This window comes from Myotis davidii, unplaced genomic scaffold, assembly GCF_000327345.1.
Source record: "Myotis davidii unplaced genomic scaffold, ASM32734v1 scaffold339, whole genome shotgun sequence".
NCBI lineage: Eukaryota > Metazoa > Chordata > Mammalia > Chiroptera > Vespertilionidae > Myotis > Myotis davidii.
In genome coordinates this window covers 621,650-639,533 of record NW_006290778.1, presented here as the reverse complement: position 1 = coordinate 639,533, position 17,884 = coordinate 621,650, and the positions used below count along the sequence as shown (strand labels likewise).

General features: G+C 50.8%; 1 protein-coding gene across 1 annotated transcript in view; it reads right to left on the bottom strand.

Moving 5' to 3' along the window:
• Positions 1-17,884, bottom strand: part of REEP1 (receptor accessory protein 1) — a 46,835-nt gene that overhangs the window by 16,486 nt on the left and 12,465 nt on the right. Inside the window, exon 5 of the mRNA XM_015564100.1 lies at positions 15,166-15,279. Coding sequence (XP_015419586.1) covers positions 15,166-15,279 — 114 coding nt within the window. The remainder of the gene's footprint in view (positions 1-15,165; positions 15,280-17,884) is intronic.

Genomic DNA, 17,884 nt, shown 5'->3' with positions numbered 1-17,884 from the left:
CCGCTCTCTGCCTCACGCCTCACTACTCTCGTCTGCAGAAGAGCGTTCTCGTGGCAGGATGGCCATGAGGACTAAGTGAGATTATGTCCATGGAAGAACCCATGGCAAAGCCCAATGCATAGTAACTGTTTGAGCCCTAGCCCACTTGGCTCAGTGCATAGAGTGTCGGCTCCCGGACTGAAGAAAGAAAAAGAAATAGAAGGCATCTGAATTGCAGATGACATGATACACTATATAGAGAACCCTAAAGAGAATCAGCCTGTGAACTGAAGGGTCCCGGGTTTGATTCTAGTTAAGGTCAGGTAACTTGGTTGCAGGCTCCATCCTCAGCTCCGGTCGGGACACACATGAGAGGCAACCAATGAATGTGTCTCTCATATCAATGTTTCTCTCCGTTTTTCCCAATCCCTTCCACTCTCTCGGAAAATCAATGGGAAAAATGTCATCAGGTGAGGATTAACAACAACATCAACAAATGTCACCTCCTGTGATGGTAACTGCTACTGTGCCTAAAACACACAAGTTGCTGAGGAAATTTAAAAAAGAAAGAAAAGATCACTTCTGGCCAAAGGACCAGAAGGGGTTTCATGATCCCAAGCCCAAATAGCTGACCAGGAACTAACCATCAGCGGGCCTGCCAGCTCTCGCCACGCTCAGCAGTGCCTGAGGGACAGCGGCAGCAGGCATCACCCACGTCCAGTTCACAAAGGCCTCGGTCCACTCCCGGAAGCCAGCCAGCCTGGCTCCAATATCACCGGCATCATGAAGACTGGAAGTGGCAGAGGTTAGGACAGAGGAGGAGGTAATAATAGCTCGGTACCAACCTAGCCCTGACTGTGAGGAAGTCCCAGCACCAGGGCCACCAGGCTCTTGAAAACAAATGAGCTGTACCCGTCAAAAGCAGCCGAGATGGTCAACATTAATCTCTAAGCCTCTCAGCCCCGCCCTGTCTCCACTCAAAGCCCCATTTCTAGTCACTCTCCACAAACCCAACCCTCCAGTGGGGCCACTTCAGCTCCGCTCCCGGGAACCTTCACTTCCTTATTCTGGGAACAAGCAAGAGTTGTTCACTGGCATTAAGCAAAGTTGGGTTCTCCATTTTAGGAAAATAAATTTGGATTCCCCAAGTTTGGCAAAGCTTAATAGCATATTTTCCGTAATTTGATGAGCCACATTACCGTATTAAAAGCTTTGATAGTCCTACAGTGTTTTGGATTAACTCAGTGAACCCCAGATGTATCTGACGACAGTGGGATACACTGTTAGGTGACCATCCAAACATCATCCCCAACCCCATTCTTGAAATGATGAGAAAAAACAGCTTTCTTAACCTCCCCTGTAGCCATGGATGGCCATGCGAGGCAGTCCTGGCCAAGGGGAGGGAAGGTGAATCCGCTAAGGGATTTCTGGGGCAGGTTTTTCCTCTTCCTGATAACTGGGGAAAGGCCTGACCCTGCTCCCTGCTTCTGCCTTTGAGTGGGCACAACTGCCACCTTGTGATCCGGAGACGCACAGAGACGTCCACCCAGAGCCCCCACATCACTAAGTCGCTGGAATAATGACGGCATCCACTGACTCCTCGACTTTTTGGAAATGATTTTCTTTTTTCAGATTTTTAAATTGACTTCCTCAATCCTAAAACATACAGTCTTCACCTGAACCTGAGGTGGGTCGTACAATTGCTGTTGCCAGTGACAACGCTGTCCTTGCCTGCACACAAATGCCCTTGGTTGTCATTCTCCATGGTGTGACTGACCGACACCCCTGCGTGTTCAATTAGCAAACCAATTAGAACCACTTGGAGAAGAATGAGTCCAGGTCGTTAAACTCTAAAGCACTTCACTGGCACCTTCTGGTAGGATCGAGAAAGTGGCAGCAGCCCAGCTGGCAGAAGGGGAATCCGCAGCAGCACTGACTCCCTCCCGGAGACGGAGACGGGGGAGCTGATGGCCCTGCATCACCCTCAGCAGGCCGGCCAGCGAGCCCAGCGGCAAGGCCATAAATGGTACGGATCAGCTGAGTTGAAAAGTGATTCAGAGGAGTCAGACTCTGAAAGCGAAGACGTGAGGTTAGGAAGACCTCAGCCAATACATGGTGTTTATATGTTCCCTTCAATGTATGTACAAAAGTGACACACAGGAAAACCTATGTCTATACAAGTCCAAGAGTCTTTTTAATAGGGAGAAGTAAACATTCTAAGTGTCCTAACTTAATTGGCACTATTTTCTTCCTTAGCGGTACATTACGATGATTATCTTTAGATTCAATGCGAAATGGTTGCTTTCCTCAGAGGAGCGTTCTCTAGCCGGCTCAGCTCCCCTCATGCCCTCAGTGCAGTCTGTGTGTATTTGCTGTGCTCCACACAATCGTATTCGACTGTTGGCGTGTTCGTTGTTTTGCCTTCCCCTCCAGATTGTTTATTTACTATGGCAGCCTTGGCACCTGCCAATCCACTCGGTACACATTAGGGGGTCAAGGACTTGAATGAATGAACACATGGCCATTTACTGAGCAAGCTCCTGGGTAAAACAGGGCGGCAGGAAACCCCCACCCCAATGCATCGTCAGGGTCCCAGCCCTGAAGAGCACCCCACTGGACAGAGAATTGGGCTTTGTCCACAGGAATGTCTGAGAGATGCCAGAGGTGTACAGGGTGCACAGGACACAGGGCACACATCTGAGAGGCAAGGTGTCCAGAGCAGACTGCACTTGACCTGGCCTTGGAGGACTGGGGGTGGGGGTGGAGGTGAAGATGGGAAGCAGGTGGGAGCTGTCACCACTCAGAGCTGCCACTTCAGTCCATCCCAGATGAGGTCTTGGAAGTTTTGTCTGCTGAGGAGATGGGGATCCAAGTTACACTGTGCTAATGGCCAAATGAAGGGACTAGTGAAAGCGCCTGCTGAAAGGTTACAGGGTTTCCTTCAGAACAGCCGTGTCAGCCCTGGCTGGTGTGCTCAATGGTTAGGGAATCAGCCCACAGACCAAATGGTCATGGGTGCAATTCCTGGTCAAGGGCACACACCTGGATTGCAGGTTTGATCCCCCGCCCCTGTCAAGGGAGGTGCGGGAGGCAATCAATCAATGCATCCCTAACATCCATGTCTCTCTCTCTTCCCTCCATTCTCTCTAAAAAAAAAAATAATAATAATAATAATGGAAAAAAATATCCTCATGTGAAGATTAACAAAAAACTATAATAAAATAAAGAAGCCACGTCAGTGGAGGGCAGGAACAGGAATGAGCTTCCTCTCACTGCATGCCCGCTTTTGTGCTTTTAGAATTCTGTACCAAGAATGCATTAACCATTAAGGAGTCATTGCGATTTCACCTTCAACAACTCCCACAGCACTCTCTCAAGATCACCTGGAGGACCCCATTTGGAGAACACAGAGCTTGCATGATGCTGAGAAATGCCATAAAAAAAAAAAAAAGAAAAGAAAGAACTACTTAAAAACAAAACAAAAACAACTGAGAAGGAGGTGGCACCTTCAGAAACTGTGATGCACGGGCCTGCAGTCCCGAGCGCCTCACCTCAGCAAAGACCACAGGATCCCCTCAGCCTTGCAGTTTCATTGGGAATTAAAGGGCGGAACAAGATTCCCCCCGACCTGGAAGATTCTGAGATCCAGAATGTCTGACCCTCCCCCATGGCTCACCGTCTGAATCTGACTGCAATTCTAAAAGGAGCGTTTCTGACCAGTGTGGCTCTGCTGGCTGGGTACTGTCCCACGCACCTGCCGCGAGAGGTCGCCGGCTGGATTCCCAGGCAGAACTCCATCCCCAGCAGGGGGTGTGCAGGAGGCAGCCAAGCGATGTTTCCCTCTCACATCAATGTCTCTCTCTCTCTCTCTCTCTCTCTCCCTGCCTCAGCTCAATAAAAACATATTTACGAAAATAAATAAAAATAAAATTCTTTGAAAATCTCTAGAATACATGTTGCCTTCCCCCCACCCCCAAGGTAACTCTGAGGAAGGGTGAAAAAGTTCCTGCATGTGTGTGTGTGTGTTTACATATTTTTATTGATTTCAGAGAGGATGGGAGAGGGAGAGAGAGATAGAAACATCAATGATGGGAGAGAATCACTGATTGGCTGCCTCCTGCACGCCCCACACTGGGATTGAGCCCACAACTCAGGCATGTGCCCTGACCGGGAATCGAACCGTGACCTCCTGGTTCATAGGTCGACCCTCAACCACTGAGCCCTGCCAGCGAGGCTATGCGTGTGTGTTTTTTAAATGTCTTGTATAAATTTCCCCCAGTCACCACTGAATTCAGAATATGAGCCACAGGAAAAGCTAAGAAAAGCATCTGGGGGCCACTTAATGAACTCAGGTCAGCCTACTCCAGGCACATCTGGGCACCTGCCCCTGGGGGTGTCACAGCACAAGTCAGCACTGTCCTCAGCACCCCTCCCGGAAGAACCTGTCACAGCCTCCTGTAAAACAAATCTCCTGCTTGTGCTGTCGGCTCTTGGGCTCTTGGCTCCCCTCAGTTTACGTGCTGTTTGCTTTAACTGGCCCAACCTGCTGCTTTCTGGGCAGGACAGCATGTGAGGCCCAGTGGTTCCCCCAGAGGTGCTCCCCAGAACGGCAGAAATTCCACAGAAGTATCTTGGGGGCAAAGGCAATGATATTCCTGGTTACCATTACTGTTGCTGTTAATCCTCACCCGAGGATATTTTTCCATTGACTTTTAGGGAGAGTAGAAGAGAGAGGGACAGACAGAAAGAAACATCACTGTGAGAGAAACACATCGACTGGTTGCCTCCTGCTCGAGTCCTGACAGGGCCCGGGCTGGGGAGGAGCCTGCAACCAAGGTAAATGCCCTTGACCAGAATCGAACCCGGGCCCTTTGGTCTTCAGGCTGACGTTCTATTCACTGAGCCAAACCAGCTAGGGCTATTCCTGATTAATCTTTTTTCCTAGGTAACACTCTTAGAAAATTGAACTTCAAGAGGTAAAGTGTGTCACTAAATTTTCTATTAATCTGAGAGCTTTAATTTCTAATCCTTCCCCCAGTTTGTAAAGGGTAAGAAAGCTATGTAGCCAACACACAGCCAATTCTGTATGTTTCAATGTTTTCTTAGGGATGGGGGGGGGGTGGGGGTTTCAGAGAAGACCAGACCTTTGTGACCTGGTAATCCAAGTGAAACAATTCACCGCCAACAGAATGCCTGCAGGCTGGCCCCTGAGCCCTGACTCAACACAGCAGTTGAGCTTGTCTGCAAGCCCCTGATTGGGGTCCCCTCTTCCAGAGGGACACAGCACCACGGGGAGGAGGGTGTCAGGGTTCTGCTGCCGAGCACACATTTCAGCCCATCTCACCTCATGCGTGCCTGATCCCCTCAACTGTCAACAATGAGAGTACAGACAAGAGGTGTTAGTGCGACAGGCAATGGACAGCAGAGCCACCAGCACAGCCACACTTCCCACTAGCAATTCAGAGTTAGTAGTTCCGTCTGGGACCCCGCTGCGGCCACCTCACTGGCAGTTCCCTCAGAGCCCCACATGCTCCGCAGCGGGCCAGGCGGGCTCCTCACCACATGCTGCATGAAGACCGCCGTGTCTGTGACATGACAGGGATTAACAAACAAGAGAGAGGCAGTCTCCCCACCAGAGCAGCAATCATCAAACTGAATTCACGTCCCAGGCATCAGAGAGAAGAAAAAGAAAGTCGGATGAGTAAGTTAGACGCTACCCAATTAATGCAGTGAGAGGCTCCGGAAGGTCGGAGAAGTGGGACCCGGCCCTGGGATTAAGGCAGACGCACACACACAGGTGTCAGCGGGAGGCACCTGGCTCTGATCCAGACCATGCGTGGGTGGGTTGTGGGGGCTGCTGGCCTCTCTACCCCACTGGATCAGTCTGGAGTTAGTCACACCTCTCAGCGGGGTTACCTGCCCTTCTCTGAGGTCCAAAGAGTAGACAAAATGAAAGAGTCGAGCCACCTGATAAAGGGGAAAAGAAAAAATGCCATGGGCACCAAGCCTACAAAACGGGACTGGAGGGAGCCATGGTACCCTCGCCTCCTACACTGACACATTCCTCCATTCGGCCATGGTACCCTCGCCTCCTACACTGACACATTTCTCCATTCGCTCACTCACTCATTCATTCATTCACTCACTCGTTCATTCACTCTCTCACTCATTCATTCATTCACTCACTCATTCATTCACTAATTTATTCACTCACTCATTCATTCACTCACTCACTCATTTATTTGCAGGAAACAGTGATGTTTACAAAGCTCTGTGTGAATCTCTGCAGAGAAACAAAATGAAATAAAACTTGATATGGTTCCTACTCCCAAGGAGCTCACAGTCTAGCTGGGGCATCAGGACATAAATGCACACAAGTCTGGCAAATGACAAAGATGACCAGTTGCGTGACGGAAATCAGGGGAGGGAGAGACGCACTGTTGGTTGAAACGCCCCAGGGGAGGCCTCGTAGAGGAGCGCAAGCTGGAGCACAGCAAGGACGGCATGGTCAGACAGAAAGGGAAGGAGACTGTGGCCGGTGAGTGGTATGGCCAAGACGGGAGTGGGAAGCCGAGGAGCACGTGGGAAACTGGGACTGGACCAGTCTGAGAAGAGGGTCTGAGGCCAGTGAGGAATGAGAGAGGCCTGGGAAACGTGTACCGGGCTGCCTACGTGTGAGCTCTGATGAGAGCCTGCTGAAGATTCTGAGCAGTGAGCGCTGTGAAGGAAGCAGGACTTTAGAATAAGAACATCTTGGAGGCACCGTGTAGCCCACCGTGTGGCGCACCCGGAGAGCCGCCAACACCTGCTCTCTCCTCCTCCCTCAGGCTGTGGCAGGGCACAGGGATGTCTGCAAGCAAGACTGTTTCCTAGCCTCCCTTCTGGGAAATGCCCTGAGTGGGAGATGAACCGCTGAGGCGGCTGGTTTAGAACAGGCTGGACACAGGGGCTGAGAGAAGGGCCGCGGAGCTCAACAGCAGGGCCGGGAGGTGAGGCAGGGCTGTGCTGAGTAATGACACGCAGAGATGAGTCAGGTCCCTGGACACCAGACCAGGGCCTGGTCACCGGAGGCGGGCCAGCACCCAGGTGCTGGGATTTCGGGGCTACCCCTGCCCTTGCAGGTAGATGCCCCCAACTGAGGTGAACTGTCTCAGCTGGGAGCTTCGCCTGCTCCGTGCTTCATCCTGGGAGAGGAGGCCCTGGGGGAGGTTAACGGCCAGCATAGCTCTTCATTGCAGGGAAAGGTGGCACTGCACCTGCTGGGAGGGACATGAGAGGGAAGGAAGGACTGAGAGAGCATCCACCAGGTGAGCTTGCTCGGTTGTTAGTGCAAGTGGAGCTGGGGTGAGACTTACACACGTGCCCACGTTATCCTCGGGGCTGAAGAACCGGATCTCACGGTAACAGGTGCATGCGGCCCCCATCCCTTTACCTGGTATGGACCCCCTCCTGCACTGAAGTGTTGCCCCAGCCTCGCCTCGAGGCCAAGAGGGAGCCGCCTTGGCAGCACTTGCTGGCTGGCTTTGCATATTAATGCACCTTCTTAACTGCCTTCTGATATAAAATGGATATAAAATGGTCAGAAGGCAGGCAGCCAACCTGAAAAGTATCCAGGGCTGTGGCTGACTCTAAATTCTCAGGGCAGATCAGGCCCTCAGCTCAGGTCCTTGGGGCCTGGTGGTGTGACCTAAGTAGAAAATGGTCAGGGGCCGTCAGTCCAGCGTGTGTGGAGGGGAGTGGGGTCAGGGGTGCTTGGAGCGATGCAAGGAACGCTGGACTGGGAACTAGAGATTCTCGCCCTGGCCCAGCTCGGCTGTATGACCTTGGGCAAACCACTCGACATCCTGCCCCCGTGTCCTCCCCTGTGAAGCACGGGCTACAGAAGATGGCATCTAGGTGCCTTCCTGCCCTAGCAACCACGGTCTGCGGGTCGTTCTCTCCTGGGGCGGGAGGGGACAGGAGGGGGAGGAAAGGGGGCAGGTGCTCATGTGTAGAAAGCTGCCCCCCGGGGACCCACTCACCTCAAGGCTGAGGAGGAGAAAGAGGTCACTGCATGGGAAGTCCGGCCCAGAGCCAGGAGGGACCAAGCCCAGGGCAGGAGAGTGCTTGCCCAGGGAGACACGGCACCGGCAGGGCAGACCGGGACGGAGAAGAGCGGCTAGAGTAGATCCACAGAGTGGGAAACTCTCCCGAATCGCAAACACCTGCCCAATGGCAGCATCTGACTTATTTCTCTTATTCTGTCCAACAGTGAAGACCATGATCAGCCTCAGAGAGCAAACCAACCTGAGCAGAGGGAAGTAGCAGGCAACCTTTATTAATCCCTCGGCGTGAGTGCTACCTCCCGTGAAGTCTATGTGCGCCGTCTCAGCTGTCCTGGGGAGGCACCACTCTCATGCCCATTCTTCGGGTGAAGAGGCTGAGGCTCAGGGGTTCATCAGTAAGTGGGGGGGCTGGGGTTTTTAACCCCAGTCTGCTTATCTCCAAAGCCACTCAATGCTAAAAATTGCTCTATGGGTCATGACAGTCCTTCATTCCTTAAAGTTTACTGACACCCACTGGGGAGGATAAGGCACGAATATAAATGACTACAAGAGTAAGAGAGGCCAGTTCCACCTGCAATCAGGGGAGGTTTTGTGAGGCAGCAGCATCTGACCTTGAAGGTGGACTGAATTTCAAACAGGCAGAAACTGGGGCAGATGAAGAGCCAACATGAGCAGGGAAGAGAAAATTCCAGAAATAGTGCACAGTGGTGCTGTGAGTGCAGTCCAGGAAGAACCAAAGGTAAGGAGGGACAAGACAGGAGGCGGGGGAGCAGGCTGACTGCACAGGCCTCAAACGGGAAGGGAGAGGAGCAGTCGACCACGTGGGTGGCTACTGCAATAGTCCAAGCTAGAAGGGAGGGTGAGGAGAAGAGGGAAGGGAGGAAGCAGGTGCATCAGGTGACAGCTGGTGGCCCTGGGAGGGAGAGGAGAGCCGGGGAGAAATCCTACCCAACACTCAGGGAGAGAAGTGTCAGGAAGGATAAGGTGACCAAGAACTTGCCGCATCATCACAGCCAAAAAACAGCTCTTCCCCTCACATGTGATCCTAAAAGTGCTTTCTTAGACCTCCGAGGCTCAACCAGGCTTCTCTCTTTCCTCTGACACCCGATGCACACGGCTACATATCATCTCCATGGGTCAGCACGGAACAGAGAGGGGCAAGTGACGTGAGGCCAGCACCTGTGTCTGAATTCCAGCCCTCCCTCCTCAGCGGCCTGGGATGCTGGGCTTTGTGCGTGTTAGTCCACCTGCCACCCGCCGCATGGAGTGAGGAGAGGTGACATTCCCAGGAGAAACATTTAGGGAAAGGGATCCAGAATGGTGGGGTGCTGAAGGACAAGGGGAGTGTGGCGGAACCGCACTGGTGAGGTCTGGCCGGTTCCACTGCAGCGTGATTAGGAAAGCTAAGCTGGGTGGAAGCTCATTTGTGTGGGAGACTAGAGGGTAGGGAATACTTCCAAACTTTTTCAGCAGGTTGTCCATGACAGTTTAGATAATTTTGGTGTTTAAAACCGGTTGCCGTGGTGAATTCCAAATATTAACTTTATGGCACACAGTCCTCAGCTACAAGAGAAGGCAGCTAACTCGATGGGAGCTAGCCAGGGGCTGGACACGGCCCTCGGGGGTGAAGGGACAAGCGCGAGGCTTCCTGTCATCCTTGGTCACTAGAGGGTGTGAAGCCACAGCAGTGAGACCCGGGGACCTGGCGGGGACGGCCGTCTTCTCTTCTTCCTTGAAAATACCTTCTAAGCACGAGGGAGGCTTTGTAAAAGAAAAAGCGACGCCCGCCCTCTGGTGATCTGCACACGCAGGTGGTTCTGTAGGAAGAAAGCCAGGGCCAGGGCAAGTGAGTCCGCCCGGCCAGAGCCCCAATCACTGCGCTCACGACCTTCCCAGAACGAGCTTCTGGTTCCAAAAATAAAGTTACAGCAGCGTTTTATTCAAACAAGAGGTTTAGCCAAAGCAGTGATGGATACGAGGGAGAGCGTTTTTTTAAATGTTTAACCCTTTGTGCTGAGTAATTCTGAGGTCTCTTTTCTTAGTTCTCTTAGAGTGATAACTGATTTGTGAACTGAGTGTTTTGTAGAATTTGTTGTATGTTTAAAACAAAATTGAGGAGGAATAGAACAATGAGTGAGAAAACACTTCTCCGTGGACCTAGTTGTTCTGATGCTCGGGCTACAACCAAGACTCGGCTACCCCCTGGTGGCTGCTGGCCTTACTGCAGGCAAAGTGCCTGAGCTGGATGGGAAGTCAGAGCCGTGGAGGCCACGGTCATAGTGTTGAAGAGAGCAGGACCAGACCAGGGAGAGGAGGAAGAAATGAAAGCTACACCACAGGGGAAGCTTTAGGCTGAGTTTCCAGCTCCTATTTTCCCAGTGAACCTCATACACAGAGCCCCAAGGTGCTGAGTGGATAAGCGGGGGTCCTTGTCAGGACAGAGCACTGCAGGCGGAGGGGTGAAGGCGCGGCAAAGAGAACCCAGAGGCTTAACAGAGGGCGTGGAGCAGTGCTGCCAGGACAGCCAACTGCGGGGGTGAAAAGATCCACATCTGTGCCAGCCCCAGCCATGGCGCCTGCTGAGGACACGAAATGGCGTCTGAGGACTGAGGAGCTGGATTTTAAGCTTACTTAATTATAAGTAATTTGAATGTAAACAGTCAGAGGTGGCAAGTGGTCACCACATTGAACAGAGCAGGATGGGAGAAATAAAAAAGGTTTATTCTTCAAATCAATCATTGAGGTTTAACCAGCAGCTATGCAGTACAACACTAAACAGTGGGCACTGTTTGGTTTTTGGTTTTGTTTTCTAAGCAAGAAAAAAGGAAAAGGATCCAGGGCCCCTCACCTCCAGAAGCTGGCAACCCAACGGGAAGTATTTGATTCTGGGGGGAACCCTCACACACTCTGGGGAAGAAGAACCCCTGATTCCCAGAATGCCCGCTTGACTTAGAGCCTCGGCCTTCAACACATGACTTTAATACGGGATTGGGCCCTGACCGGTTTGGCTCAGTGGATAGAACGTCGGCCTGCGGCCTGAAGGGTCCCAGGTTTGATTCTGGCCAAGGGCATGTACCTTGGTTGCTGGCGCATCCCCAGTAGGGGGCGTGCAGGAGGCAGCTGGTCGATGTTTCTCTCTCATTGATGTTTCCCTCTCCATCTAGACTGCCAGCTTAGGCCTAATCCCCCGGGGAGCGGGCCTAAGCCAGCAGGTGGTCATCCCCCAAGGGGTCCCAGACTATGAGAGGGCACAGGCCCGGCTGAGGGACCCCCGCTGAGTGCACAAATTTTTGTGCACCGGGCCTCTAGTTTTAAAATAAATAAAAATAACGGGATTGGTACCAATGCAACTGCTCTGGAGAGGGGATCCCCAGGGGCAGGAACGAAGCCTTATTTTTCAAGTTCTGAGACAAGTGGAAAGCAAGGTCGGTTTACCAGGCCGGAGACTTGGGCAGGTGGAAGAGACCTCAGCTGTGGTTCAAGTTTCAAGGGGGACAAGGGGGCCTGGAAACCTCCTGGTCTTGATCAATGGGTCTCACTATGGTTGTTTGTGAGAGAATGTGTTTTGCTTAATAAATGGATTTCCAGAGCATTATTTTTAAAAAGGGAGAGAGATTTCCAAGTCTGGTCTCCAAGAGACCTGGGGCTCCATTTCCCTGGGGGTGTAATTACAGGCTAGGAAACAGCCGATGTCCAGGACGGAAGCAGTCAGAGACGGGACGCTTTGAAGGTGCTGGAGAAGGGTGTCCCCAGGGAGGACACAGAAAAGGTACAACACTTCCAGGGACAGGGGTTCCTCCGAGGGAAAACTTGGGGTGGGATGAGGGATCATAGGCCTGGGGAGAAATTTCCCGTGTGTCATTTTTTGTTTGTTTTAGCATTTCCAGTTCTAATGTAACCTTAACAATAATAACAACTTAGATTTGTACAATGATATGGTTTTTAAAAAACTTCTTCACACTTCACGGTGATGCAAACAAAAACCCTGCAAACATTCATTTATTTTTTTTAGTGGAAGGGTTCAGGGCTCAAAGTTATAAGGGGGGAAAAATTTAATTGGGAGTATAGCCCGAAGCCCTTTATTTTTCCAGGTAAGCAGGGCAGTTTACCTCCTCGGAGGGAGCCATCAAAGGATGCAAAAAAGAGCAGAAGTTAAGGGAGGGGTGACCCTCACCCAGTCACTGGTCCCAGCCTCCTTTTAATCCCTTCAAACGAAGAGTCGTCCGCTCACCTCCCACTCTCTCCTGCATCCGTGTGGCTAAACACAGTTGGTATTGAGAGTGAGAACTGATTTGTGAGTTGAGAGTGCTTTCTGGCAAGAGACAGGCAGGGTCGAGGAGATGTGAAATGGAACCATGAGCCGGGTGACCACCAACCCCATTTGCTTGGGACAGGCCGAGTTAAACCTGCTGTCCAGCATCATTCTCACAGCACCCCTTCCACTCTCAGACGTGTCCTAGTTTGGACATTAAATTACGTGGCCATCCTAGCCATGGGTGACTTAGGCAGGGTGTCTTTTTAAAAAATACGTTTTTATTGATTTCAGAGAGGAAGGCAGAGGGAGAGAGAGATACAAACATCAGTGATGAAAGAGATTCATTGATCAGCTGCCTCCTGCACGCCCCCTACTGGGGCTTGAGCCGAAACCCAGGCATGTGCCCTGACCGAGAATCGACCTGACCTCCTGGTTCACCGGTCCATGCTCAGCCACTGACTGCTCTGACTCTTCCCCTGGGGGAATAACGGTTGTTCAGCTTGGCTTTCTCATTCTCAAGGTTAATGCTCCTAAGGAGCAAAGTGTGCATCCCAGAAATGCTGAAGAGGCTCACGTTTTAACCCGAGTCACCTGGGCATTTACGGTTCTGGATGGGGCCTCAGGCAGTGACCCACACAGAGCCGGCTGTTGAAAAACTCATCTGGGGAAGTTGTTAAAAATAGAGATGTATGAGCCAACCGCCTGAGATTCAGATTCAGCACATCTGCGAATCTATTAAAAAATGAAAAATAACGCTTCCCGGGTGGTCTGGACAGGAAAGCTAAATTCGACCCCTTCATGAGTCTCTGTCCTTTGACCCCTGCCTGGAGTGATGCACTGTTGCTATGGAAACCATTGATGGGCCCCTCAGCCAAATTGGAGTTTACTTCTTTTTTTAGCAAAAATATAAAAAGTGAACTGTCTCAAAAATAGAGGGATTATTTTTGGAAGAGAAGATCTGTTTCTTCTCTCAAGACATTTCTATTTAGAGACAAAAGGCAAAGCCTCCCAAAGGCAGAAAACTTTCTCCTCTGAAGCCCAGTTCCGCACCAAGCAGGCATCCCTCACCACGTTAGTCCATCTGGAAAGAACTATGAGAAGTTGTTTCCTGAGACAAGTTTCCGACTGTCTGGCGCGTCCTGCAGGTTAGTTAGCTGCAGGTGCCTAGCAGGAGGCCTGGGCTCAGGGCTTCCCCAGGTCAGAGTGGCCGGCGGTGACTGGCCAAGACGGCATCGAGACACTGGCAGCTCCGGTTGAGGCAGATCTGGGAAAGGATGGCCCTACAAATTCACCATCAGAAGAGAATTTATACACAGTGGCGGAGTGGACAGGTGGCCCGTACTGAGCCACCCTGATAATGTACCACGCTTATGCTCTGAGCTGGGTAAGGAGCAGTCACCCATCTCCCTTCGGGCTTCAGAAGCAGAGGAGGTGGGACAGAGAGAAGAGCTGAAGGAAGACTTCTGTAGCTTTATGTTGTAAAGTTGGCCTGATGAATTCAAATTTAGTCATTCTGGGTTCTCTTTTCTTTCAGCTCAAAAATAAAAGCATAAAACGGTTGCATCACAAACAGAAAGATCTTGGAATTCTTTATGAATCCTGATACATCTCCTTGGGACACCAAAGCGGAATGTTCCCTCCAAAGATACTCACTGGGCGCCATCACCCGGCAGCAGCTACTGTGCCAAGCTGGGCGAGGCCCCCGGGGACCAGCAGTACTAAGTTCTGTTACGGAGGAGCCACTCCTCTGAAATGGGAACCATCCCCTCCTGGGTCTTCTTCTCTCTCCCAGCCTGTGTGTGCAGGTCTCCCTGACTTCAGGTGGAAGGTGCTTTTCAAACAGACACTCAGTCCGGGTACTGAGTCTTTCTCCCAGAATTGTTGCTAATGGGCGTCACTCTGAACCAGGGCACAGAAAGTCCCGCTCCCTCTGCGGACCCAGCTGGCTGTCAGCACGCTCCGCCACACCTTCCTCTCAAAGCCCCGGAGCACCAAGATCCGCACTCATCGCCCTCTCCCGAACCCTTTCAGCTCCACTCCCTTCTGCCTACGAGCCCTCACATCGCCCCCCAGGACCAGCTTCCTTCTGCTAGTACAACTCGCGTCCCCACACGTGGATTTGGGGCGAGGGGTAGTCACCAGGAAAACTAGGACAATCTGGTGCATTTATTCTGAGAGTAAACATCTACCCATTTAATTTCAGGGCCGAACACATGCTGAGGAACTGACACAACGACAAGGAGAAAGTGATGCGAGAAGAAACCAAGAAGGAAACAGAGGACCTGCGAACAGGCTGGATGGAAGAGAAGTAAAGCTTACACCACAACAGCCCACAAGACCAGTGCTTACTTCAAACCTCCCCCTCCTGATACCTCTCGCTGCTGTTACAGGTATCCTCGCCCTCCAGGTCTGAGCCACTCAACTTCCTCTGGGAGCCTGGGTCTCTCCTGGGGCTGCTGGGCCCCGAGTGTGGAGCCCATCACTCAGGGAGCCTCCGCCTGCCTAGCTTGCGTTTAGGGGACCCTCCCAGTGCACCCTGGGAAGCTGCAGAGAAGCTCTCCCTCCCTCCCTTCCCTCCTCTATTTCTCTGAGGGAGGCCGGAGCTCCAAGTAATTGAGAGGGTATTGACCTGGGACCTTCAGAGGAGCTTCAGGGGCTCAGGAAAGCTCTTAACATTGTGTACGTCGTGTGTGCAAGCATGCCAGCCATTTTCTGGGGGCGAGGTTTACCATTTTTTCCATTCGATTTTCAAGGAACCCCCCAAAAGGATAAGGAACCACCGACTGGTCCCCAGCTTGTCCCGGGCAGGTTGCAGGGGTGTGAGCAGGGCAGGCTGGAGGGATGGAGACGCTCAGGCGGCGTGGAGGTCAGGGCCCAGCACGGTACCTTGGAGGCAGCCATCACCGCCGCTGTGGCCGCCACGTTCAAGCCTCGCTTCCCGAAGTGCACAAGGGCGTCGTAACTCCGGTCCTTAGCTTGGACAAGGCAATCATCGATTTCCTGTCAAAGGAAAACAGAGACACACTGAGCGGAGGGTTCAGAGGATCGCTGTTCTTTCTCCCTTCTTCTGGGGCCTGGGCTTGGCACCTTGCCCAGTCACGGTTCCCCCGGGACTGAAGTCACGGGCACCTTGGGTGTGTGTGAGAGTAAATATGAGGGGGGAGGGAGAGAGGCAGAGGGGGTGCAGGGGAATGGAAAGGGGGATTTTGAAACACGGCCACTCACTGACTGACCCTGTTATACACGGCCACGCTCTGAGCCACGGAAGGACCCTGGGGGGCCGAGAATGCCAAGAATAAAGTGTCTAACCCCAGACCCGCCACTAATCGGCTGTCAGACCCTGGCACACAGTTCTGTCTTCTGAAAAGCGGGGCAGCGATAGCACCAACTCGGGAAGCACAGTGAGGATGGCAATAGGTCACCCCATGAAGCGTCTGACACAGGACGGTGTCCACCTGTGAGGACACGGAGACCTTCCTTCCTTCTGGGCGCCAGGCCCTTGCAGCTCTAAAATCCTATGACTGTATGGCTATTTCATGCTATAGCCTAACAGCTCCCCATGTGTTTATCGTCGGGAGGGATTAGGTCATAGAAAGAGATAGGTGTTATTTCTGTTGATAAGGCAGATCATTTTGTAGATAATGAAATAACGGCCAAAATCAGAAATCACCTCAGCATCATGCCCTAAGGCAGCGGTTCTCAACCTGTGGGTCCCAACCCCTTTGGGGGTCGGACGACCCTTTCACAGGGGTTGCCTAAGACCATCGGAAAACACATATATAATTACATATTGTTTTTGTGATTAATCACTATGCTTTAATTACGTTCAATTTGTAACAATGAAAATACATCCTGCATATCAGATATTTACATTATGATTCATAACAGCAGCAAAATTACAGTTATGAAGTAGCAGCAAAAATAATTTTATGGTTGGGGGTCACCACAGCATGAGGAATTGTATTAAAGGGTCGCGGCATTAGGAAGGTTGAGAACCACTGCCCTAAGGTAAAGGTGGGGTGGGATAGAGGATGAGGTTGCCTTCGTGACTAAAACAGAGTAAAATCCTGGTTTCGTTCCCATTGGAATCCACTCTGGCTTATTCCCTCCAGGTGTGTGTGTGTGTGTGTGTGTGTGTGTGTGGGTGTGTGTGTGTGTGTGTGTGTGTGTGTGTGTGTGTGTAGTGGCTCTGTTTCATACAACGGCTGCTGTGTCATCACTGGCTCATCACTGGCTCATTTCAGGGTCCGGTGAGACAGCGACAGTGGCCTCCGTCTCCTTTGCGGGTCAGCACATTCGTGCATGTCCTTTGCTCGGAGGTGCAGGAGGCAGTCAACCCCTGCTCCTCCCTTGTTTGGCTTCCCCAGGAAGTCCCCAGTCAGTGTCCCTGTGACCCTGACTGCCTGGAAGTGGCTCTGGGCAGTTCTTAGGAGTCAGCTGCCTTCACCTCAATGAAATCACAGTGGCAGCTGCAGGGTGAGACGGCCTTCAGGGAAACGAAGGTAGAAGAAGGACTGGAAACCCAGGTCAGGAGCGGGCTCGCCACTCCTCAAAATCCACCCTGCGAGGCAGGAAGTGCCGTGTCATCGCTTCTAGAGGGATTCTCAGAGATGTCTATGTAGCCTGCTCACCTCACTGACACGTTCCCCAGAGCCTTCCCAGAAGAATTCCACTTTCATAATAACGCAGATGAACACAGAAAGCCACCAAAGTGCTCCTGATTCACGTTAAAGAAGCCTATCACATGATCAGTTAGAAAGTCACATAAGATAATTAATGAATTATACAATTTGGAACCAATAATGTCATTCTTGGGAATTTATTCTAAGTAAAAAAAAAATAAGTCAAAAGAAGAAACTAAACTCCACGCATGGTGGTGTTTACTTGGTCACTGCGAAGACCAAGTGAAAATGAATTATGGTACATGCAAAAACACGTTCCGACCTCAGAATACAAATGCCGTACCTATGTTAAGTTATGTTGTTGTTTGGTTTTTGAGCTTTTTTGGTGCACTTAAAATTTTATTTTAAAGAAAGGTTACAAAGACTGGTATGCATAAAAAAGAAGTTATCAACAGGTTAGTAAGAGAAATCAGTGTTTATTTTAATGGACTTTGCATTCATTATGGTATGAAATATTTAAAAAACAACTACAGAACAATCCATTGAAAGCAAATTTGGCAAATTAGGTTCAGTGGAGATGTTAAACAAAAAATAATTGTATAAATAGTAACATTATCTTGTAAATACCTAGAATTAAGTTATTTTTCATAATATATAAGTTGTAATTCTTTAATTTTTTGTTGTTGTTGTTAATCCTCACCTGAGGATATTTTTCCATTGATTTTTTTAGAGAGAGTGGAAAGGAGGGGGAGAGACACAGAGAGAGAAACATCAGTGTGAGAGAGACACATCAACTGGTTGCCTTCTGCACACATCCTGACCAGGTCCAGGGATCAAACTTATTTTTCCCCATCTCTGACATTACAAAAATTTTACATTTTTATTTTAAGGATGTTTGCAAAGTACTTTGAAGCAAAACAAACACAACAGGTAAAGATCATGAAACAAATTATGATTACTGTTCTCATGAATACTTAACATGT